We start from the raw sequence: 26885 nt of genomic DNA on the forward strand, positions 1-26885 counted from the left end.
TATGCATATCGAAGACAACCCAACCCAACAGGGATTTATTAGTGAACAAATTGCATGTTGCCATATTCGAAAGCATAGGCAGAAAAGTACATAATTAAAACATATATTTTTTTCCTTACCATAGACATCCACATGGAATGATTTTTCAGCAGTCCCAGCAACATTGGTTACTTGACACTTATATGTTGCTGAATCAGAGACCTGTGCTCGAGGGATATGAAGAAATTGTCCTTTATCAATATAAAGTGCTTGTGAGCTGGATATGATTGGTTGGCTGTCTTTATACCAAGTAATAGCAGGCATTGGAAGTCCCCGTGTTTCACATTCCAGTTTAATGATGCTGTTGATCAGTGCTGATATTTCTGTGGTGACATTCCCTCCTTTAATACTAGGTGGAACTACAAAGGATTTCAGAACAGAAACAAGTCTTCTAAGTTTTAGCATCTGCATCAAAGTCTCAAATGCTAGAGATATTTAAATAATGCATTAAAGTAAATATGAATTAAAGACAATTAGGAAGTCTGTGATTTACCTACTGATAATTAGTTGCCTGTTTTGTCAAAACAATCTTCACCACTGTCCTTTTGGGTTTCAGATTTCAGTGAAAGCAGAATGTCAGTTTTCATTTCAGGGGTTCATTTAAGCCCAATAGATCATATTACAGTAACTAAGAAAGTCGTGTTTAACAAACAAAGCAAAACAAAATAAATCCCACTTAAAGTAAATACAATAAGTTTGAAATGAGGCCAAGGGAGCAAAAATGTCAGATGAGGTACAACTGCATGCCCTTTCCCCAGGAAATACAAAAGGCCTAAGTGCTTTCATATCCAGCTACTGGTAATAGCTGTGGAGTCTTTAACTTTTGCTTCTTCTTACTTTTTTTTTTTTTTTTTTGGAACTGCCACAGAGAGTTCATTCACTCAATTATATTCATCTAATTGGCTACATGTGTATCTTTCATAATTCAGTAACCACATGTCTGGCCTCTCACACCACATGAGGACTCTGCTGCTGGAAAAACACCACCACTGACTCAAGCCCTGCTACATACTCTGAACACGATCATTCCAGGATTATGCTATCACTGCAATAACTTAAAATAAATTAAATGGCATGTGCCTGAATTTGAGTGCCTTAACTTTTAAAAATAAACTTTTATTTTAGAAGAGAATGTTTTTCTTATGTTTGGACTAGGGTTATGGGTTTTGGAAACACGATCACAGAGTGCCATTCTCATCAATCATATCAAGGGTACACACTATCAACATAGCTTATCACGATGTTGACCTTGACCACCTGGCTGAGGTAGATTTTGCTAGGTTCCTCCACTGTAAAGTTACTCTCTTTTGCTCTTTTGAAAAGAATCACTCTTCCCAGCCCATATATATGAGGGCGGGGGGAACTATTCTACTTCCTTGAGAGGGGAATACCTACATAATTTATCTGGAATTCTTCTGTATGAGAGATTAGTCTCTCTTCTCCAATTTATTTATTTATATCAATATGCACTCATGGAGATTCATTTTATACTTTGGGTATAATCCAATACTACACTATTTATTTTATTGTTCAAATTGTTCCAGTTATGGCCTTTGGGAGCTATTCCAACCAGCCCTATGTCCCTCTGACATACTCACATCATATTATTTTAGTATTTTCTTACTTTCTGGCCCTACTACATGCTCCAGGCTCATCTTTATACTCTCTGCCCCAGCCTTAGAATTAACTATTTCTCCTAGAAGCTCTGGTTCTTTTTAGTGGAAAAGAATATTAGAAAACAGTATCTAGATCTGAGTAGAATTCCTTAATGTTTTCTGATAATTGTTCTTAGAACTAGTTCATAGTGACAAACATTAATATACATATTTTTTTCCTCACACATAAATGAAGGCAAGATCTACTATACAGGCATACTTCATTTTATTGTGCTTTGCCGACACTGTATTTTTCACAAACTTAAGGTCTGTGGCAGGCCTGCAATGAGCAAGTCTATTGGCACTATTTTCCAACAGCATTGGCTCACTTCCTGTCTTTGTCACATTTTGGTATTTCTATCAATATTTCAAACTTTCTCATTATTATTATATTTGTTGTGGAGATCTACGATCAGAGATTTTATTTTATTCTTTTTAGTGATCATGATGGATTCTTTAATAAAAATATCATTATATTTTTTAACATCTTTATTGGAGTATAATTGCTTTACAATGGTGTGTTAGTTTCTGCTTTATAACAAAGTAAATCAGTTAGACATATACATATATCCCCATGTCTCTTCCCTCTTACGTCCCCCTGCCTCCCACCCTCCCTATCCCACCCCTCTAGATGGTCACAAAGCACCGAGCTGATCTCCCTGTGCTATGCAGCTGCTTCCCACTAGCTATCTATTTTACATTTGGTAGTGTATTTATGTCCATGCCACTCTCTCATTTTGTCTCAGCTTACCCTTCCCCCTGCCCATGTCCTCAAGTTCATTCTCTGGGAGGTCTGCGTCTTTATTACCGTCTTGCCCCTAGGTTCTTCATCACCTTTTTTTTTTTTTAGATTCCATATATATGTGTTAGCATACAGTATTTGTTTTTCTCTTTCTGACTTACTTCACTCTGTATGACAGACTCTAGGTCCATCCAACTCACTGCAAATAACTCAGTTTCGTTTCTGTTTATGGCTGAGTAATATTCCATTGTATATATGTGCCACATCTTATGTATCCATTCATCTGTTGGTGGGCACTTAGGTTGCTTCCATGTTCTGGCTATTGTAAATAGAGCTGCAATGAACATTGTGGTACATGACTCTTTTTGAATTATGGTTTTCTCAGGCTATATGCCCAGTAGTGGGATTGCTGGGTCATATGGTAGTTCTATTTGTAGTTTTTTAAGGAACCTCCATACTGTTCTCCATAGTGACTGTATCAATTTACATTCCCACCAACAGTGCAAGAGGGTTCTCTTTTCTCCACACCCTCTCCAGCATTTATTGTTTGTAGATTTTTTGATGATGGCCATTCTGACTGGTGTGAGATGATATCTCATTGTAGTTTTGATCTGCATTTCTCTAATGATTAATGATGTTGAGCATTCTTTCATGTGTTTGTTGGCAATCTGTATATCTGATCAGAGATTTTAATGTTACTACTATGACTTGCTAAAGGCTCAGGTGATGGTTAGTATTTTTTAGCGATAAAGTATTTTTAAATTAAGGTGTGTACTTTTATTAGACATAATGCTTTTGTACATTTAATAGACTATAGTATAGTATAAACATAACTTTTATTTGCACTGGGAAACCAAAAAAGATTTGTGTGACTCGCTCTATTGCAATATTTGCTTTATTGTGGTGATCTGGAACAGAACCTGCAATATCTCAGAGGTATGCCTGTATTGTGAGGTAAATTTGATGGTGGAATAATTTTTCTATAAGGTGGTTTACTATATAAATCAGGGCAGCCAATTATGTCCCACAGGCCAGGCATCAAGATGCTGAACCAAATACAGTTTTTGCATTTTTAAATGACTGGAAAAAATCAAAATACTGATAATATTTTGTGACATGTAACAATTATATGAAATTCAAACTTCAGCACCTATTAAGTTTTATTGGAGTATGGTCATGCTCATTTGTTTATGTACTGTCTATGGCTATGTTCACTTTTACAATGGCAGAGTTAAATTGTTGCAATAAATACCAAATGTGGTGTTCTCATTGTTTCTCACTGTTGCTCAGCTCACCATAAATTTCAGTGACACAATTATAAGCCAACAGCATTTCAAGTGCCATAAATATCACCATACCGTGATATGAGCATAACCATACTTTACTTTTATTACCAGTGCATACTCCCCATGTCAAAACACACACAGAAAAAGAAAAGTAAACTTTAAAACGTAACATTTTTAAAGCACAGAACAGTGTGGATTATTTTGTTATTAGGTTCAATGGCAAAGCACTGAGTTTATTTTTTAATAACACTATAGCTGTTTTGAAAAAAATACACTGCACACTAACTCTATTAGCCTAAGTACTCATCACAATATATCCCATTCAAAGAAAAACAACCGATAAATTAATATAAAATAGAATGTCTCATTAGGCAGAATTTCTTCACAAAGATAAAAAGTCAAAATGAGGCTACCATCTAAGTTTCTGAGTGGCTCATTTGTTAGCCAAGGAAGGAGAGCCATTTACCAACAGTGATTTAATTAAATCAAGAATGATTGCATTAGCAAACAATTATGCCTAAACTAATCAATTTGTTTAAGATGATTAGCCTTTCCATAAGAAAAACTGCTTGAAGAGTTGAGAAAACTGACAATATCAATAGTCATTTTTTTTTAAAGGGAACTTTTCTGAATAGTATTCTTGGCTCTTGACAAATTGACAGATGTTACTGATACTGCTTAGCTGTCTTTTATTTGAGGAGTCAATGCCACATTGAAGAAACTGAAGAATTAGTCTCTAAGAATAGTCTGCATGGAACAACTACAGACAAAAATATTTTCAAAGAAGTAGAAAAAGCACTAATTTATTACAACCTGAAGTGGAATCTGCTAAGATGTGCTACCACTGATGGTGATAAAAATACGTATGGGGCAGAAAAAGGTTTAGAGAAATTTACAAATTTTACATTTTAAATTTATTAAAATGTAATATCGTTATTCCTTGTACTATTCATCAGCACTTGTGTAAAATATTCATGTGTTATTGAAACAGAACTGTCCAAGGGGTATTTTACTTGCTCTTATGGACTTAAATATCATCAGTTCCATGAATTTTTGTCAGAAGTAGAAGGTGAATATAATGATTTGTTCTACCTTATAGCAGCTTAATGTCTTAATGGTGGTAAAGTTACATTTTAATTTTTGGAGCTTAGGACTGAGACTGAATTTTTTCTGAATGAGAATTGTCCTCAAACACTATTATTGAGTACTGAATGATTCTGGAATTTAGTTTTGCCATAAACTTGACAATGTTTCTTAATAAATTCAACCTAAACTTACCAGATAAAACGAGCACTTGAATGCAAAATCTATACTGTTAGTAGTCATTCTGTTGTTTGAATCACAAGTAATGTCAAGCTCCTCTACACATTTTCCATGCTGTCAAACAAAACTCAGATCTCAATTCCCCTACAAATTTGCAGTGAATATATTTTCTGACCTCAACTTTCAGTTTCAACAATGTTTGTCAAACTTTGATGCAAATGCAAATGAAACTTTCACATTTTAAGTTCTTTTATCTCTGAAAATGAGGGCCTTCCATCTAACCTTCAATTGGAATTGATTAATTGGGAGTAGAATGGCAGGCCAAAAGTCAAATATCAAGAGAATATAACAGAATTCTGCAAATGCCTTTCAAGTAATGAATATGATCAATTAAAATCTTATGTTTGTGAACTGATATTAGTATTTGACAGTATCTACAGTATCTGCATGAAAAGATATTTTCAAAAATGAAATACATAAAATCTCATTACAGACCAGTATTAAGAGATGAACATCTGCATTTAATTTTGGTGACAGGAATCATTAACTTTGAACTCCAATTAAGTAAAATGTTATCCCTCCAAAAGAAATCCATTCTCATTAGTAGACTTGTATTACAACAAATTTTACAATTTTTAAAATTACCAGAAAAATAGAATATCATGAATAAACAATTGGTAGACATTTCTTTCTATTTTGTTATGTAAGTACCTACATAATGTCCTTGATTTTGCCTCACAGTCTGCAAAGCCTAAAATATTTACCAACTTGCCCTTTATAAAAAAGGTTTGTCAAGTCCTGCTATAGATAATTAATTAATATCAATTCAAGCCACCATTTGGAAATCTTAAGAAAGAACATTTTACTCAGACTTTAAATTTTAATTTTGATTTGAGCCTATTCATGGAATCTAGAAACATACATCAAATTTTTGGCTGAAATTGTCTAAATAAAGTGGCTAGCCTAATTAGTTGGATGATACATTAATGAAGTCAAGAACAGATGGTAACTCTACCTAATGCACTGTGGTAACCTAAATGGGAGGGAAGTCCAGAAGGGAGGGGATATCTGTATGTGTATGGCTGATTCACTTTGTTGTTCAGTGGAGGCTAACACAACATTGTAAAACAACCATACTCCAATAAAAACTAATAAAAATAAACAAATTAAATTTAATTAAAAAAATGAAGTCAAGAACATAGGTTCAAACAACCCCTTGCCCTCCATGAATGCTTTGCAAAGGAATATCACTTGTATTGAAAAGAGTTCATTTTATAAGTTTGTAGTTATGAAATTGAGAAAAAAATTACTCAAAGAACATTTCCAGAACAATAAACCATCTACTGTTTAAATCTGCCAGATAAATATTTCTTCCTGTTTCAATTTAATTCATATATACTTTTATGAGACCTGTACTTCTGTCTGAGGAAGGGTGTTACAGGTAAATGTTATGAACCCACTGCACATTAAAATGTACCATGTATATACACTCAAAGACTTTTACACCATTTGGGGAAACTCTCAGACCTCTGAAACTTATGCACAGACTGCAGGTTAAAAATCTTTGCCTCGGAACTACTAGTTATGAATCTGCAGTATCCCCATAGGTTATTAAAAGCTCTTTTATTTCCTTTATTTTCACATTCGTTCCCCACCCCCCATTTCCCCTCCATCTTTTTTATTTTTCATCATATTTTGTCTCCATTTCTTCCCTAATTCAGGCAAAATGTGCATTTCTGCCTTTCAGATGCATCGGACCCACCTGCTTTTTCCTCATGTTAGTATGTAAAGAAAATGAATGAATCAACTGCAGTATGAACCACATTCTCAACCTGAAATCTAGATAAATATTTCTCACAGTTAGCCCAAGTATGGCATCTGTTTCATTTATTCTTAGGAATAAAAGCATTTTCTCAAGTGAAATAAAATAAGCTTAAGATTACCCACTCAGAGGTGCAGAAAAGCTTGCTAGAGAGGAAGTGGCATTATTTCCTGAATTACTGAATACTTAAAACTTCACAGTGTTACAGTGCCTTTCATCTCAGACAATCTAAGAAGGTTTAATCATTACAAAGCCCTCTCTTCTCGGTGCCTTAGGGCATCATACCAAATGAACAAGAAAATCTGAAATGAAAGAACTCAACTCCTATGGAAATAGGAGTCTTATTGAATCACCAAAATGTATTCATCACATTCTTTGGCAACAATACAACAATGTAGAGAAAACTATTCAACAGCTTAGGGGAAATATTGCACCTATTGTTTAAAAGGTTGGTTCTGGTAGGAGGCCAATGGTAGCAATAACACTTTTGTTTAACTTGGATGCCTGGACAGCTAATCTTTCAGTAACATTACTGTTTTTTGGAGGACGTGTCTGTTCACGACTGATTTCTTCCACAGGCTTCTATTTGTAGAGAGAAATGATTTAAAAGCCTGCATTAAATAAAATTTCTTTGATTCAAGAATGCTATTTGAACTTTATATAAAGACAACTAACATTAAAAAAGGGAAATTTGCAATTCAGTGAAGTTATATAGAAATCAAGCCAGATTCTACATATATTTCAAGTTGCAAGACAATACAATCACTAAGTAGATACTAATAAATGAATAATATTCGTTGAACTTTTACTGTAAGCTGGGCAATATAAAGTATCTAGCAATTGATCCTCACAATATTATTATTAAGTAGGTACTGTTATTATCCCCATTTTATAGATGAGACCGAAGCTCAGAGGGGTCAGGCAATTTGTCCAAAGCTGCAAAGTTAGTAAGTGGCAGAAGTTGGGTCTGAACCCAAGTCCACTTACCTCAGAAGCCCAAGTTCCTTTTTTTTTTTTTTTTTAAATTTTTATTGGGGTATAGTTGATTTACAATGTTGTGTTAGATTCAGGTGTACAGCAAAGTGAATCTGTTATACATATACATATATCCTCTCTTTCTGTTTTTTTTTTTTTTTTTTTTTTTTAGATTCTTCTTCCATATAGGCCATTACAGAGTACTGAGTAGAGTTCCCTGTGCTATACAGCGGGGTCTTATTAGTTATCTATTTTATACATAGTAGCGTGTATGTGTCAGTCCCGGTCGCCCAATTTATCCCCCCGCCACTTCCCCACCTAACCTCTGGTAACCATAAGTTTGTTTTCTACATCCGTGACTCAAACCATCACCGTCCAACAGAATTATAATTAAGATCACATATATAATTTAAAAATTTTTAGTAGCCACATTAAAAAGTAGGGAAATAATACATTTTACTTAGTCCAATATATCTAAAATATCATTTCAGATGTAATCAATGTAAAATTATTACTTAGGTATCTTACATTATATTTTCATATTAAGTCTTTGATATCTGGTGTGTATTTTATATTTACAGCTTGTCTCAATTTGGAGTAGCCACATTTCCAATGCTCAACAGTCACGTGTGGCTGGTGCCTACCATACTGAACAGTGTATCACTAGACAATTCATTCACTGAGCAAGTATTTCTTGAGAGCTACTGTGCATCAGACATTAAAGTAGAGAACATGCAAAACAAGGCCCTGCTTTTATGAAGTTTAGCTTCCTTTGAGAGAAATAGCAAATAAGTAAATAAACCCATAAGTAAGCAATTAAACTATCAGACAGTGATCCATGCTATAAAGAAAACTAGGACAATATAATAGAGAGTGATGACGTGATTGGTTTGGTTTGGGAAGATCCTACAAGGAAGTGACATTCCTGAGGTATCTAAATTTTCCTTGAGTGTCAAACGCTATACAAAGCAGAAGATAGTGCAGGAAGTAGAGCCATAATAAGCATGACTGGCCTAATGAGCCCTATTCCTTTCTATCATGCAATTCTTTGTGCCTGCAACATGATGTTCAAGTGCCTTCCTATGGCTCCTGGCATAAAAAATAAATGACTTTGGCAGTCACCTTCCTCAGGGGATATTGAGAATTTTAGTGAAATGAGGGCTACATACCTCTGATAGGGACTTAACTGAGAGAAAATAGCAGCACAGCCTAAAACATTTAAAATATTACCATGTGGTCTGAATAAAGGCCAAGATGCAATGAAAATAGAATAATTGAGTTGTTCTCATACCATCATCTTCATTGTATTTCATGCATCTCTACTCTTTTTAGAGCTTTTTAAAAACCCCTTTAGGGATACAGACATTTGATTTATGTTACACTAACAAATCAGGGAATACTTGACCTCTTAAGTGAGGTCATATGAAAATCACTAGACCCCTTGAAGAAATCCATACTTAATGATAAAATACATTAAAATTGGATGCAATGTTCTAGCTTAAAACACATGAAAATAGGCTTTTTCTTTTAAAATAAATAGCATTCCAAATTACTTAGTATTGAATCAAACAGCAGTTAACAGTAGAGCAAACCCTGATTTTCAATGTATAATGAAAACTGATAATAACAGTAAAAAGCATAAGAACGTCACACTTACTATAGATAGTCAGTTTTATATCCTTGGCTTGTTTGCCAGCTGCATTAAACACAGTACACTGGTAGCGTCCCTTGTCACTTCTTCGTGCATTCTTTAAATGTAAAATTTGTCCTTTGTCTAGAAGTTCAATATTAGAGTCTCCCAAAAATAAAGGCCTAGAAAAAGTAAAATTTTATTCCATGGGCCCATTTTTGTTATCCTAAATGTTTTCTCTTTTATTAATCACAATGAAAATCATTAAATCATATGAATTTAAAAATATGAATCAAAGTTGATTTTTTTAGTATGAATCTAAAAAAAATACAATGATATGATTAAGTACTTCTGTTCAGAAGAAGAGAATTATTAAACCACTTTACTAATGAAAGTAGATAATTATCACTTTGAGACAAAACTTCACTTAAACTTAAATTGAATGAATAATATTAAATTATTAAATTGAACTTCATTTCAAACTTAAATTGTTGAATAATATTAATACAAAACTTTATTTCTTTCATTCATCTCCCCCCCTTTTTTTTTGGTTTACAAAGCCAAAATTTCTACCATCATTCAGAAAAGAAAAACTAAGTGTACAGGAGCTTCAAGCTAAGCAATATTATTTGTAAACTAGTATTATAACACCTGGAAAAATATTTACAATAGAATGAATGGTTATTACTTACTAAAGACAATGATCATGCCAATTTTCCTAAAAAGTAGATATTGTAATAAATACGAATGCTTTTATAATTACAAATACTGAAAGATATTTACCCCAAAGGCAGCTCATATATATTTGTCAAGAAGTCTTCTTCTACTATACGGAGTCATCTACTAACTACTATAAAATGCTTACTTTATGTTTGGCAGCAGCTTTATTTAATACTTAAAACATCATGGTAATTAAAGTCTATGATATCCTAAGAGTCATGCCTTTAAAATCCATTGATCTTCTTTCAGGAAGACCCATAGCCAGTTTTTTAAAAGCTGCAGTGAACTAGCCCCATGATAAATAGATGCACTGCTATATTAATAAGCCAACAATCAGACTACAAGGTTAAATGGAAACACATTTAATTTTCTGTGGTAGCATCTCATACTATTCCTTGGTATGACTCTTTTAAGTTCTCTAAAGCTAAGAGAATAAAGTACCTTACTTTAATGCATTTTAACTGTTTAAAGAAGTGGAATACTTGATAATGCTACTCAAATTGAAGTAACTTTAAAACTTTCACTGATTGTTAATTATGAAGTAACACAAAAATTGAAACAAACAAAAAAACATTATAATAAGAAAAGGTCTCCTTGTTTTATTACCCCTAATGTGAGTCTTTTCTCTAGACGTCTTACGATTGTCAGTTTAGTTTGTGTTCTTCCACGTTTTTCTAAACATTTTTCACCCATAAATGTATTGCTAGAGGAATCTAAAGTTGTTATACATAAATGGTATTGTATTATTGTTATACTTTTCACTTGACAATAGCTATGGAGATAGTTTTGGTACATATAGCCTGATCTTACTCTTTTTAATTGCTGTCCAGTGTTTCATAATAAGACAATGCCATACGTCATCTATCCTCTCTCCCAATGTCAAGCTTTAAGCAGTTTTCACTTTTCTGCTTTCACAGGGTTTCAGGGAGTATTCAGGGAGTCAAGCCTTCCTGCAGAACAGATGACTGGCTTCCCTGTCCTAGACACCAGAAGTGTAATTGCTACATTATAGCATATGAGCATTTAAATTTTAATAGATATCAACAAATTGCCTTTCAGAGTACTAATTTACATTGTCCCATCAGAGTCCTATATCCTGATTTCCCACACTCTAAGCCAACACTTGATATTTTTCAAACCTCTACTTTTTCTTGCCAAACTAATGTATGAAAAACAAAATCATATTATTTTGCTTACCTTCTCCAAATTACTGAAGGTAAGCATCTTTTAATATGTTTATTGCTTAACTATATAACTTTTTAATTGCCTGTTTATACCTTCCACACATTTTTCTATGTTGTTTGTCTTTCTTATTGACATATAAAAAGTTTTTACACAATCCTTTATTTTATACACTGAAAACCTTTACTCTTTGCTATTTAGGTCTCAGACAGCTGCTTTCAGAAATTATAATAATACACAAGGGCTAAGAGAAATATCTAATTGCTCTTTTGTGGTTGTTCCTTTTTGACCATGTATTAAACTAGCTTAAGCATTCATTTTGCTGTCATAAGCAAGTTTTCCTTTTTAATAATTCAAACAATTCCATGAAAAGACAAGATTATCTCTGTACTTGGATCTTCCATTTTTCATTTTTCATTCTTAGCCCTTAGTGTATATTTAGTGTATAATAAATGTGAGTTCCTCTGTGTCTCTAAAATAAATTCCCAGCATTTATAAAGTCTTACAATTCATAAATTCATAAATTTGAGACCATTTTTGAATAATATTGTTTTTCCTTCATGTTCATTTAATAATACTCTATGTGGTAAGATAATTAAGACGGGGAAAATCCACATCTATTTCCAAACAATTGGATCCTTGTAACAAATACAGAAGAGGTACTCACTTGCCATCTTTGAACCAGTGAATAATGGGAAAGGGAGTGCCTTTAACTTGGCATTCAAGGGTGGTATCCTGGTTGAGGACAACTGAGACTTCACTTGGGGAGCTGGTACCTATTATGGTGGGTGGGACTTGAACAAAGACATTTTATCATGAAAATCTATGACTTAGCAAAAAGAATGGGGGGTGAGAGAAGATAATGATTTCTATAATATTTCAACAAAATCTTAATGTTAAAAGTAAAATATCATACAATAATCCCTTTCATATCACATCTGCAGACCCAAATGTCAAATTTAAACATAGGAACACGTTAATGAAAGATTTGATAGCAAGACAATTACTTGGAAGAATTATAGTAGTAAAGAACTCATTTTGAGGAGTATTAAATCAATGTACAAAAGGAGTTTAGAATATAAATGAGCAGTGAAGCTCATATAATGAAATTTACTACTGCTATACGTTTTAGATAATGAATGACATAGTCAATGACAATCTTATAATGTTTAAATTCTACCATAGTGCTGTTTGAAATATATTACCCTTGTCTCTTTTAAAGGGCTCCTATGCTAAAATTGTAAATGAGATATAATGTGAAAAGATTGTACTAGTTTTTATTCTCGGAATTATAAAGCATATTAAAGAGCTCCCATAAACTTCCCTGGTCTTTGAATCCTCCCCCTTTATATCACACTATGGTGTTTGATCTTAATCTTCAGAGCAATGATCAGCCATTAAAGGGTTTCAATAAGGGAGGGCTGTGATCAAATTTGTTTTAAGACCACACTGGCTTCTGAATGAAGATCGGATTCCAGTGGCAAATAATGGATGAAGGGGAGTAGTTAGGAGGCTATTATATTAATTCAGCTTATAAATTATAATTCACATGGAATTAAGAAGCAGATTTAACAGGATGTAGACAGATTTACAGAGTCAGGGAGAGGGAGGTAGGAAGAATGAGTACCAGGTTGTGTCAGAAGCAAGTGGATGGATGGAGGTGCTGGTCACTATGATGGGGGTCACTGAAGGTGACCAGAACAGACATTTACTGAGACCTCTCTGTTTTCTATGCCACTGAGATATTCAAGCCAAGATATTGTAGAGGAGATCAGATATATCACCTGAGAGCTCAGGGAAGAAGTCTGAGCTGGAGATAAAAATGTGGGAGTCATCAGTGCACAGATAGCAGTCAAAGTTCTGAGAGTAAATGAGTGCCAAGAGAAATAATGCCAGTGAGACTAATGATAGAATAGATCACTTTGTTTCTATAACCTATACTTAAATACAATAATGGTAATTTTAGCAGAGGAAATTCAAAGTACTTCAGGCTTTGAGAAGACTTATGAGAGACAGAACTTTTATGTTTTAGCAGTTTACGAACGGTAATTCTAATGCAGCATCATTACCAGACCTCACTTCCACTCCAGACTTACAAATCATATGCCCTTTCGATGAGCAAAACATTGAAAAGGAAGGAAGGCATTTTATCACAAAGTAAACTTTAATCAGCAAATATAATTTCACAAACTAAACTTATAAAAATTTTATGATTATGATTAAAACATTTTAAACGTTTTAAATCTCAATTTATTACAGCTGCTACCCATTCTCAGCATTCTCCCCATTTAATTAGAATCAGGGCTGAGATTGTTTAGTTATAGGAATTAATTAGAATGCAGGGGAGGGTGAATTTACTACCTTCCTCAGTTCATGTACAACCTAGCAGCTTTAGGAGATGTTGGCAACATGAATGAATTTTACTGTGCATCATCCTCTATAGTTACTTCCCAAAGAATTTCCTGACCACATCATTAGAGAAACTAACAAGAGCAGTAATTTAGTATTTTCTGTACAAGACAGTACCAAGTACCCATAGACATCGCTATATGATAATAACAAATACCTATAAACTTTCTATATCACATGGTTCTGATTAACCAATATTAAAGACAAAAATAATAATAAAATGAATATTTCTCCTATCAATTTATTTTTCATCTCTTTACTCTTTAATACAGTTAATGCTGTCCTATATAAGAAATACATCTGAATTGCAGTTTTTTAAAATAATGTTTTCCTTACCTAGCACATCGATGTTGAAATACTTCTGAGATGTGCCTGCAGTATTAATTGCTTTGCAGGAATATCTTCCTGCATCCTCTGGAGTGGCTTTGAAGAGCTTTAATATCTTCCCATTGCTCACAATCTGAATAGTGCTGCTTTCAGTCACCTTTTAAGGCCAAAAGGGTCAGTGTTATTTCCAATCCTAATAAAAATGCATAATTAAAATGTGAAGTAAAATTTTTATACTATTATTAATAAGAAAGTCACATTTGAATGATTTACTTCAGAGGGAGAGGCAAGGACCTATGCATATTTGGATGTCTCCATTTACCTGGACATCATCTTTATACCACATAATGATGGGAGATGGAGTACCTTCAACTTCACAAATGAGACTGGTCAGCTGGTTGACCAACACGGACACATTTGTTACTTGTTCTTTATCTTTAATTACTGGAGGAACTGCAAAAAGTGAGAAGTTGTAGTTAGATAGTTTTAAATAAATATTATATACAAAGTTTCTTTACAAAGGACTTTAGAAAGCAAATTCTGAGATACTTGATAGCTAGAAAGGCTGGTCATACTTAAGACAGCTTTTATTATGAAATGAAGAGTCTTGACCACTATATTTATAAGTAGCTCATTGAATTTTTACTTTAATTATTATTTTAGAGTTTTGAATTAAGGATAAATTAAAGGGAGATCCTATTTATTTCACATACCACTCAAAATGCAAACTGCTAGAGTCTCAAGTTACGTGAGACTACTTTGCTGATGAGAATGAATATTGTCCACTGTTTCTGGAAGCCAATATCCATCACATTTCGAAATGCACATATCCTTTGATGCATGCAAAGTGCCATATATACATGATTTCACTGAATCATTACTTAGAATAGTAAACAAATGGTACCAAACCAAATGCTCATCATTACTAGAAGAAGGTTAAGTAAATCATGGTATGGTGGGATGCTAGGTAGGCATAAATAAGAGTTAGATCTCCAGGATAGAGTGTTTAATGAAATAGGCAAGATGTGGAGTAATGTATATAATGGTCTATTATAAATGCATTTTGTATGTAAAAAAAAGAGGATGAAATATATATTCATATTTCTTCATTTTTGCATAAAAATATCTCTGGGAAGATACATACATACACACATATACCTAACAACTTTCCTTGCCCATAGGGAGGATAAGTAGATGGCTTAGCTGAGGTCCAGGGGACTTTTGACTATGTATCTTTTTCTACCACTTGAACTTTCAGTGCTAAAAAATAAATCAATAAATGCAGTTAGACCACTACTTTTCTGGTTGATAACACGTCTTTTCACATAAATATTAAATAACACTAGACTGAAAGAATAACATATATAAAAGAATCTGAAAATGTCACATATTCAGTTATACGATTTTAGCATTTCTATCTGTATTTACCATGGACTCTGAGGTTATATTTTTTTTCTGTGGTTCCCGCTTCATTGACTGCCACACAAATGTACTCCCCATTGTCATATGGCGTAACAGAAGCAATAACCAACAATGTGCCATCTTCTAATATAGAAATACCAGGATCTCTGGCTGTCAGCTCTCTACCGTTCCACAACCATTTGATGGTTGGTTTGGGGGTACCTAAATAAGAAATTAAAGCTTTGTGATATTTTACAACAAAATTAGAAGTCACTATTAAATATCAAATATCTTGAGGAGAAATAAAATTTGTTATGATTATAACATGTACCCTTAGGTTCTATGCTTCTTTGAAGATATTGCTCCTGGCATGGGATTTTGACGAGATTATGGTATTTAATGCCTCTAATTCCTGATCAGTCTTAAAAGATGTATGGTCTGTAGTGTAGAATTTGATTAAAGTTGTTTTTATCAAGACATTCAGATGATAGTAAGCAAAGCAAAACATTTTCTTGAGTGAGTTCATGGTGCTAGTGGGGGAAAAAAGCTATATTAATTAAATGGACTAGAAATGGGGAGAGTTTTTGGATGAAAATAAAGGAAGAGCAAAAATAAGATACTATCAGAGGAATATACATGAAGATTGCTCAGAGTACATAAATGATGTACAGAAATGATGCTTCATAAGTCACATTTTAAACAGGCCTGATAGAGCAGAGATGAGGAACGTCTACTATCCACACATCTTCTGGGGATCCCATTCTGTTAAACAGAGGGCAATAGATTAATTCTTGACTTTTTATACTGAAAAGAAAGCTGAGAAAGCAGTGAGCAGAATTGCTTTCCTCAATTTATTTATGACCAAGAGAGTGAATGGAAGTTACATAATTCATGAATGAAAGTGATAAGAACCATCTTAAAATGCATAATGGAGCCAAAAGGACGTACTTGAAATAGACAAACAGTAAACTCTATAATAAGAATGTATTTATTTAGCAAACAATGTGCCAGGCACTATTCTAAGTACTTTCACATTTTACTTAGTCCCTATAAAAATTTAAAAAGCACATTCAATAAAATTAATATAATTGTATGACATGGCTAATAATCTTATATTAAAGCATAATAAAAATATTAAAGGGGCTTCCCTGGTGGCGCAGTGGTTGAGAGTCCGCCTGCCGATGCAGGGGACACGGGCTCGTGCCCCGTCCGGGAGAAACCCGCATGCCCTGGAGCGGCTGGGCCCGTGAGCCATGGCCGCTGGGCCTGCGCGTCCGGAGCCTGTGCTCCACAACGGGAGAGGCCACAGCAGTGAGAGGCCCGCATACCGCAAAAAAAAAAAAAAAAAAAAAAAAATTAAAGAATGGTCATATATCTAAGTACAAAAGAATGGCAGGAATACATAGAATGTGTCATTTAGGTTAAACTCAAAATGAGTTAAGGAATTATAAAAATGACTGTGATTGACTATGAATGACTATGAACTAATAAAATGACTATACTTTTGGGAAAAAATAACACAAAAATATTGGCCTATTTCATCATCCTCATAGTAAGATGCTGACTGATGAGGAAGAGAAGATAAAACTGATGGACTGCAGTTGTTCATGTTGTCAAGGAAAAAAGGGGGTTATAGGGCTTCCCTGGTGGTGCAGTGGTTGAGAGTCTGCCTGCCGATGCAGGGGACACGGGTTCGTGCTCTGGTCCGGGAAGATCCCACATGCCGCGGGGTGGCTGGGCCCGTGAGCCATGGCCGCTAGGCCTGCGCGCCCAGAAGCCTGTGCTCTGCAACAGGAGAGGCCACAACAGTGAGAGGCCCACATACCACACAAAAAAAAAAAAGAAAAAAGGGGGTTATAATCATTTCCTTACATCCTACTCATTCTTCTTTGTGGTTCTCAAACTTCTCAATTAATATTTGTTAAGTTAATAAATGAAAAAGTAAATGAACAAGCAAAAGAAAGAAACTGTGTTCTATTTTACTTCTAAATGGTAGAACAACCATGGTCAAGATGAAATTCATGGCAAATAAAATGAAAAGGCATCTAGCTATTTTAAATGAACTCAAGAATTCTATCCCAGGTGAAAATAGAGTACTAGGAAGAGGTGGTATTTCAAAATGGAAAAGGGAAGTCCAAGCCAGCTTGGGAGTCAGGGATTCAGTGGAGAGTACTGAGCAATAGTGCCACTGGCAGGGCTCCATCAGTAGTAAGCACCCACAGAACTCATCTGAACTTAAACCCTTCTCAAGGATCCTTCTCCAGGCCTTGCCTCCCTCCCCACTGGCTCTGGGAATAGTTACTGACAATTCTTTAGATATCTGAAAATCTTGTTAAAGTTATCTTTCTTTTAAGGCTGTTAAGAGATGCAAAATCTTGCTATAGTACAGAGGCAGCCTTAAGGACCTTCAACTGCCACTGTCTCCAGGGACAGGAGAGTTAAGAGTTACATGTGGGAGTACTAATGCTACCAGTGGCATGGAGCCCTCCAGGAGGTCACGGAAAGAATACTGCTTGGTCTTTGCCAGAACTGCTACAGACTCATTTGAGTCATTGCAGATGAACGCATATGCGAAAGAAAGGATGTTCTTAACCATCTATTGGGCATCCAAAATAAGGTGATAGTGACAGTGTCTTTTTCACATCCTCTAGAGGAGAGAGAATAACAATCTCCTGATAGGAAACATGGTGGGATAGAAAACCCAGAAATTCAGGGAGAGAAGGAGTTTGGACAAGCATCAGAGAACCAAGTTACAATCTGGCTCCAGAATCACCAGTAGAGGATAAATCTAGAAAGAGGTTTTTAGAAAAGAAGTATCTAGAACGAACAAGGGGATTGCCCTAATTTATACCCCTGACTGAGATAAATATGCAAAGTTTGAATAGCCCTATCTGTCACATTTTAAAGAGAATTCTTGTCAAAAATAGAATGAACTAAGGAGTAACAGGAAGAAGCATGAAAGACCTGGAAAACATGCTAGATAAGGCAAGTTTGAAAAAACAGAAGGTATTTCCAGTGAAGGAAATAAAACACCTGGGAGGGAAAAATACCTATTCAACCTAGTTGTTATTTGAAAGAGGGATTCGTTTCCATTATGCCCAAATGTTATAACGAGGACTGACAAGTAGAATTTTATGATGTTTGGGGTTCAATACAGAATTCTGGAAGCATACAACATTATGCCAATGCCCATGTGTCCGAGTATACACACCTTTTGCAGGACATGGAAATGCAATGCGTTGATTGGCCACTCTTTCTTGGAATGGAGTGTTATATGGAGGCTCTAGATCTTCCAGCATAGGTGGTTCTGTTAGAAAAATAAATGCATTATCACAGGCTTTCCTTGGGCAATATCGAACTCTTCTGAGGCTAAGTATGACACCTGCTTCTCTATTCCTACCTTTGCAATGGTATTCTCTCTGACAGGAGTGCTTTTCCTCCTGATTGGACATGGCTGGTTCCTGCCAGTCAACAAGATTTCACTATAAATATTATCTCCTCAGAGAAGTCCTACATGACAATTCAAGCTAAAGTAGCCAACTGCTGGGAGCATCACCTTATTTTAATTTTCTACACAGCATGTCTCACGATCTGTATTTCTTATTTATTTGCTTGCTTGCTTTCTGCCTACTTATAGAACCACTCAGGAGAGCAGGTGTTTTACCTTTGTCACTATTTCCTCCTCACTGCCCAGATCATGACAGACGCCTGTCAGGAACTTGATAAACACTCGTTGCTTGAAGGAATAAAGATTCACCTTTTTTTTTTCTGGCCGTGACACGTGGCCTGTAGGTTCTTAGTTCCCTGACCAGAGATTGAACCCATGCCCCTCTGCAGTGTAAGCTTGGAGCCCTAACCACTGGACCACCATGGAAGTCCCCAAGGATTAATATTTAAACCCTCAAAATAAGGCCTACATCATTACAGGGAACAGTGGACCTCGACTTCTAGGGATTAACATTGAGTGCAAATTACCACTATGAGGTAAATCCTACTCCAACCCACTCTGCCCACAATTTCTTCCAAACCAAAAATAGTGGGTGGGGCACTTATCTAGGATTGTTTCCACTGTCTGCATCATCCAGGGCAACTCCATTTTCAAAGGTAAACAGTTTTGTAATGTATAGTTTCATTTCTTTCTGGAATCATTCTCCTTTCAAAGTTAACTAGAGAGCCATAAAAGTTATATAGAAATCTTCTGAAAGTGATCCAAGACCATCCAAGACCATATATTCTGTGTAGACTCCAGGGTTTTTCCCCCACTGTACAAACATTTTTCTAGGCCAAAAATCACCTTGGACATGTAGCGTTATCTCCGTCTCATCACTGCCTGCTATGTTAGTAGCGACACATGTATATATGCCAGCATCAGAGAGCACAGCTTGGTCGATGCTGAATGTTCCGTCTGGATGACTAATATGCTGCAGTCCATCAACCAACATGGCACTTCCACCTGTAAACCAGGTGATTACAGGAAGAGGTGTCCCTTGAGCACTGCATGGAATGTCCACTCTTTGACCAACTTGGACCTTCATAACTGTAGGGCCATGCTGTATCTTTGGAGGCACTGGAAACAACAACTGAGTATTAATAACCCAAGTTTTAAAAAATTCCTCCTTTTCTCACTTTAAATGAGAGCTCCTCAACAAGAGGCAGCATGAGAAAGTGGAATAATCTCAGGATTTGGATCCAGGCTCAGGCCACGTAACTAGCTGTGTGATCTAGGGCAATTCAGTAAATTTCCTGAGGCCTGTTTCCTTGATAATCCAGGCAAAATAACCTCTTCAATACCAATACAATGCAAGGATTATGGGAAATAATGAATATAAAACTCCTCATTCCAAACTCGAGGAAAAGTAAGCATTTAATGATGTCAGATTTCTTATAATATATAAATAACTTAAGGTTTAAAGCCCTCTTAAATGGCAATCCAGTTAATTTCTATCATCTAAGTGAGTAAAACAAAAAGCATTTCTCTCCATGTATTCTTAGTTTTTGTTCTCTTTGTGGAAGGTTTAGCCAGACAGTACGAAATATTTCTAATAAAAGCTTCTGTTAATTTCAGAGAAAATCAAGATAAGGTCTCTATTATTTCCCTTTATCTACATTCCTTCAGAAATTTAAATGAGATAATTTATCAAAACACTGGCAAGTAGTATTGGGTTCCACATACAAGCATTATGAACTATAGAATCAAGTTGACTCCTAAGAATATGATTAGAATTTATGTACTTTACTTCCCTAACAAACCCCATTCCTCTGTCCTTTTGTTAAAACGTAATATTTAACCAGTATATTCTAAAGGTTTTCCCTTACAACAAACTTTTAAGTTTGATAGTACAGGCATACTTTATTTTATTTTATTGTGCTTTGCTTCATTGCACTTCACAGATCTTGCAATTTTTACAAATTGAAGTTTTATGGCAACCCTGCATTGTCAAATGATGGTTAGCACTTTTTAGCTATAAAGTATTTTTAAATTAAGGTATGTACATTATTTTAAAAGACATAATGCTATTGCACACTTAATGGACTACAGTACAGTGTAAGCATAACTTTTTTTTTTTTTTTTTTTTTTTTTTTTGCGGTACATGGGCCTCTCACTGTTGTGGCCTCTCCTGCTGCGGAGCACAGGCTCCAAGCATAACTTTTATAGGCACTGGGAAACCAAAAAATTTGTGTGACTTACTTTATTGCCATATTTGCCTTATTGAGATGGTCTGGAACTAAAACAGTAATATCTCCAAGATATGCCTGTATTATTATCATAATTTTATGAAAGAGAAAATTAAATATAGAAGAGGGTAGGTAATATGTCTAATGCTAGTAAATGACAGAACTCTCATTGGATTTCATATCCCTCAGTCAAGAGGACACTACTGCAGTGACTGATCTGAGAGTGAAATCAGGTCAAAACTATTTGAGAAAATTTCTTCTGATATTTGAATGCGTGGCTTACAGTATGCGCTCACTAAGCATGTGTTGAATGAATGAGTAATTATCAATAGATAGACTACGGCAAATTGAGAGAAGAAAGCAGACTACCTAGAGAGTTTTAAAGTAGTTAAAAAAAATCCCAGGAGCAGAATGTTTTCAGTAGCTGAGCTCTATAAACATTGAAAATGACCATTTATATGCTATTAAGTGTTTCCTTGAGCATTCACATTCACTTCAACAAAAAGCCACCGGTCTAAACACATTTTCTTTTTTTATGGTGTATCAACAATAGTCATAAGTGACTGTAGACATCTAGTAAAATTGAGATCCAAAATTTTAACACTGTGCATCTGAGGAAAAAGGGGAGAGTTGTTTACAGATGGCAGATAAAGATTTCAGAGTAAATGAAAGAAAATCACAAGTCTCAGATTTGAGAAAATTTTTCTATAATTACTCTCTATACAATTTGAGGTTAACTATCAAAGAAACTGGGACAATAGGTCTCCCCGTGGCCAGTATATGCCATAGCATATGCCTTCATTTCAAAACTTACCATGGACATTTAATTTAACAGACTGAGTCACGTTCCCAGCAATATTTGTGGCAACGCAAAGATACATCCCACTATCTGAAACGCGGGTCTCAGTGATCTTCATTGAACCAGAAGGAAGGAACGTGTGTCTAGAAGAAAGAAACCAGAGAGTAGACCATAAAGTATGAGGACTTAAATATCCCCTATGCAGCTACAATTCAATGTGAAATTACTACTCTGCAAGCTCTTTTTCAAACAATTCTCCCATCTATAATGTCATTTCTATACACCTTAAAAGTCAGGAATTTTCATAATTATCAAAATTGTCTTGTGTATTCTATATGATGTTCTTACAAATACCAAATCAGTTTTCTTTTACATTTAAATCTAATGTAAGGGCCTGACATCGTCAAATAATTGTACATCTCTCTGCTTTGCTAAGTTGCAACTTTACAAAGCAAATGTACATTTTAATAAACTTTAAATATACTCTGAACACATTATTGCTTTTTTCTACAATGCTTCATTTAAAAGTTTAGTATCCTAAAGTAAAGGCAAAAAAAGGTACATATGCAATTCTCAGATATATACTGAATATATTCCTCTTATGTAGTTAGGTAAACCAGATCTACATATAAAAATGTTATTATGTTAATTGTGCTAAAATAGCTTTAACAGGGAGGGGGTCAAATAGACCTACTTACTATCAAGACTCCTTATAAGCTAAGACAAATAAAGTGTGCTATGGGCCCAGAGACAGACAAATAGATAAACAGTTAAAGATGGGACCCCACCCTTCAAAAGAAAGACTTAAGCATGTATGAGAACTCAACATGTAATATGCAATAGCAGAGGTGGTGTTACAAAAAGTCAGGAAAGGATTGACTATTCAAAAGTGGTGTTGGGCAAGCGGCTCCCCACATGGGAAAAATAAATAAATAAAATTAGAGCACTACCTAATACTACACACAAAATAAAAATTCAGATGTATTAAAATCCAAAATGTGAAAACAAACTTAAAAATTGCAATAAAACATTGGAGTTCTGTTTATGATCTTCCTAAAGTACAAATCTAAAAAAATAATAGATTAACACCTTGAGCTACATAGAAATTTTTAAATTCTGTACAACCAGACACCATACATAAACCTGAAAGGCTAGGAGTAGACTGAGAGAAGATATTTTCAACACATACAACAAACAAAGGATTGTTATTGAGAACAAAAACCAAATTTCTACATTCAATAAGAAAAAGAGAAACAAGTCACCAAAACATTGCAGTAGGTTTAAAGAGGCAATTCACAGATAACACAAATGGCCAACAAACAAGGGAAAACATTCCAGGCTCACTAGAATTCAGTCACGTGAAAAGTAAGACAGTTGCAAGACACCATTTCACATCCAGACGAATGGCAAAAAATTTTAAGTCAGTCAACACCACGCAGTGATTATAATGTGGCAAAAGGTACACCTATATTCTGTTGGGGGAAGGTAAATCAGGATTGCCCCTTCAGAAGGCAGTTAAGCAGTGTCTACAAAGCTGAAAATAGTAATTCATTCTAACTAGAAATTGGGGTTCTAGGTACAAGTCACAAAGAAACATGCATATGCATACAAAGAGAGATATAAAAAGATATTCCCTGAAAATCCTTGTTTCTAAAACCAAAAAAAAAAGAAAAGATGAAAATGTAGAAAGCCAAAACAAACAAGAACATGAATGTCCATACACAGGGAAATGTATAAATAAAATGTAGAATATGTATATGGTAGTTAAAATGAATAAACTGAATATATGTATAAAATGGATAAATGTTGACTCAATAAAGCAAGCAGTAGAATAATAATATAGAACATGTTTACCATGTTACCATGGTAAATTGAAAACAAGTACACAAAACAAAATTAAAAATAGAGAAAACAATATTCTATACTATTTAAGGATGTATGCATAGGATATACACCAAGTCTGTGTCAGTGTTTGTGCCCCTGGGAAGGGAGAAAAGAGATTATGACTGAGGAGGGGAACAATGAAACTTCAACTTTATCTGAAATATGGTATTTCTTCTATTCAAAAATATTCGAGGCAAATAGTTTTTCAAAGAAATAGTAAAGTAGTTCTTAATTGTTTATTTTTTTTCTCACCAGTGGTAGGGAAACTACTGTGGCATGAATTTATAGCTTCATAACGATACATCAACAAGTCTTACAGACAAGAGCTAGAGACTATAATTCTTATTCCGCCAGTAACTTCTGGCATGATGTTGAGTTAAAACAGTAATTGCTACCATTCTTTGAGAACCAGAGACAGGATATGGAATGTACATGATCTTATATCATCCTTTCAGGTATTATACCCATCTTATAAACAAGAAATCTGAGGTTCAAAGAGGCCCACTGAAAAAACTGCCAAAGTTTCAGGTAAGCTTTAAGTGGTGGAGGTAAATTAAAACTCACACCTGCATGGCAACAAAGGTTGCGCTCTTAAGGGCTCTGGCATTCTGCTTTCCACGTCACTTAGCCTAGCAAATATATTGTTTCAGTGGGCCTTTATTTGTATAAGGGTTTAAGTTCAATCAAGAAGATTTTTATAAAGTCATCTAATGAAAGTCAAATCCTAGATATTAGAGAATGTATTGTGTTTTATTGCTCCTCTGGGATTACTGGAATTTTATCATATGCACTTTGTGCTAACCAGAATCTACATACAAATCCACTCCATTTTCGTAACTACCTTGTAGAGTGCACCAGTGGGAAATTATGTCAAAGCTGGGTGTTAGCATTTCTGCTATTAAAGAATGACTTAGAAGGTATATATATTTTCTGTAGGCTCGAATGTACATGTACATTATCTCAAATTTAAAAGGTTTTTTTTTTTTTGAGACATTTGAAAACCTGAACAAGTACAGTCACCTGTCCCAAGAGATTATGTTTCACATGTTTCAATTCATCCCAGGTCCCCTACCTTGGAGAGAATGGCGAGATGAGCTGGGTTTCTTTGGCCCAGGTAATTATGGGTGGGGGTAAGCTCTTCACTTCACATGGAAGTGTCACCTCTACCCCTGCAAGGACTGAGATCTCAACAGGCTTATCCTGGGACAGTCCTCGTTGATCTCCGAACACTCTGGGCCTTACTAAAATAAACACAAGTTTTGAAAGGGAAACAGTACATTGAAAACAAAGCACACTTTAATTCACACTAAAATGTGGACTACTAATATTCTTCAGTAATTTGCAAAAAGATGCTTCTTGTTCCAAAGTCTCAGGACATATCTAAAGCTTGCCATGAACACACACTGTGAGAGCTTAATGGAAAATGACTAGAAAGTTTTCCTTTTTAGCTCCTTCTTTCAGAACACAATGCAGAGGTCAGCTGAAATGCCCTTTTAGAATCTAGCATCTGTAAAAGTAACCTCTCAAGGCAGAGCACTAAGTAAGACATAGCTGAGGTTTGGCTTTGTTAGGAGTTTTAACTAAGTGGTGTTTCTGTTTTGTTTTTTGTTTTTTTGCGGTACGCGGGCCTCTCACTGATGTGGCCTCTCCCGTTGCGGAGCACAGGCTCCAGATGCGCAGGCTCAGAGGCCATGGCTCACGGGCCTAGCTGCTCCACGGCATGTGGGATCCTCCCGGACTGGGGCATGAACCTGTGTCCCCTGCATCAGCAGGCGGACCCTCAACCACTGCGCCACCAGGGAAGCCCCCTAAGTGGTGTTTCTAAAGAGGGTTGGGTGCCATAAGCACACTCCTTGGGAAAACACCATAAAATTTTTCCGAAAGGCTATACAATTCCTCTCCCTTTAAATCAGAATCTAAGTAGAGGAGATGTTGGTTGGCAGGAAAAATGCATTTTTGTACAAAACTATAAACTTGGAAGAGTAGTTCACTTTAGGGGTACAGCCCTCTAGTAACATTATTTGGGAGAGAAATGTGAGTTTTGGCACAGACAGACAGTGTCAAAGAAAAACATTCCTCCCCGAGGGCTCTCACCATAGACGGTCAGCTGCACTTTCCTTTTGGCGTAGCCGGCTGCATTGGTGGCGGTGCAGACGTACTCCCCGCTCTCCTCACCTCCAGGGGACACCACATATAGACTTCCGTCAGCCCCTGCGGAAAACTTAGCACTGCTGGTGGAAATCCGCTCACCTTTCTGCAAAACGACACAGGGCAAAAAGTGTTTTTTAAGGTAATAAAGGAGTGACTTAATGTCTGGAAGAGGAAGAGAGGAAGAAAAAAATCTCTAAAGGGGAAAATGCTAGATTGAAAGAATGCTAATTTGAAGAAAGCTCTTTGTAAGAAAAATTAAACAAACAATGCAAAGGTGACATTTCTTCATAGCAAACTAGATCCCCTTCATTCCAAAGCTACTTAGAAGTGGAGGGGATGGGGCTTCCCTGGTGGCGCAGTGGTTGAGAGTCCGCCTGCCGATGCAGGGGACACGGGTTCGTGCCCTGGTCCGGGAGGATCCCACATGTCGCGGAGCGGCTGGGCCCGTGAGCCATGGCTGCTGAGCCTGTGCGTCCGGAGACTGTGCTCCGCAACGGGAGAGGCCACAGCAGTGAGAGGCCCGTGTACCGCAAAAAAGAAAAAAAAAAGTGGAGGGGATGAGGTAGCAGCAGATGGGATGAGTGTTTATGCTAAGCCAGGTACCGCTTTGAGCACTTCACATGAATTAATTATGTTAATGCTCACAAAAATCTTATGAGTAGGAACTACCACAACCCCTGTTTTACAGATGACAGCATTAAATCTGGGGGCTTGGCAGAGTAACTTGGCCAGGGCCAAAGAGTCAGTCAGTAGTAGAACTGGAACTCAAACCCAGGCAGGCAGGCTTGGGGGCCTAAACTCTTAACTTCTGTGCATGATCCCAGCTCAAAGGCCATCCTGTAAAGAAGATTTCATTTTTATATTTCCCTAAAATGCATTAAACTTCTATTCAGTACCAGAGACTGGGCAGTTTGGGGGATCAGC

The 26885-nt window shown here is 35.7% G+C and overlaps 1 protein-coding gene across 5 annotated transcripts in view; it reads right to left on the bottom strand.

Annotated features, from left to right (window-relative positions):
- The window catches only part of HMCN1 (hemicentin 1), a gene marked incomplete at its 5' end in the record, with an annotated part of 518370 nt that overhangs the window by 224444 nt on the left and 267041 nt on the right, over positions 1-26885 (bottom strand). For 4 of the 5 annotated variants that reach the window (XR_014293546.1, XM_082615778.1, XM_082615776.1 and 1 more), the window contains 11 exons: positions 120-398; positions 9440-9594; positions 11982-12108; positions 14060-14207; positions 14373-14503; positions 15479-15673; positions 18663-18758; positions 19746-20018; positions 21942-22069; positions 24883-25051; positions 25905-26064. Coding sequence is in view for 4 of the 5 variants with exons in the window: in XM_082615778.1 (XP_082471904.1) it covers positions 120-398; positions 9440-9594; positions 11982-12108; positions 14060-14207; positions 14373-14503; positions 15479-15673; positions 18663-18758; positions 19746-20018; positions 21942-22069; positions 24883-25051; positions 25905-26064 (1861 nt within the window). The remainder of the gene's footprint in view (positions 1-119; positions 399-9439; positions 9595-11981; positions 12109-14059; positions 14208-14372; positions 14504-15478; positions 15674-18662; positions 18759-19745; positions 20019-21941; positions 22070-24882; positions 25052-25904; positions 26065-26885) is intronic. The other variant, XM_082615777.1, reaches the window with a different exon arrangement.

This window comes from Mesoplodon mirus (assembly GCF_964341445.2).
Source record: "Mesoplodon mirus genome assembly, chromosome: 3".
NCBI classification, from domain to species: domain Eukaryota; kingdom Metazoa; phylum Chordata; class Mammalia; order Artiodactyla; family Ziphiidae; genus Mesoplodon; species Mesoplodon mirus.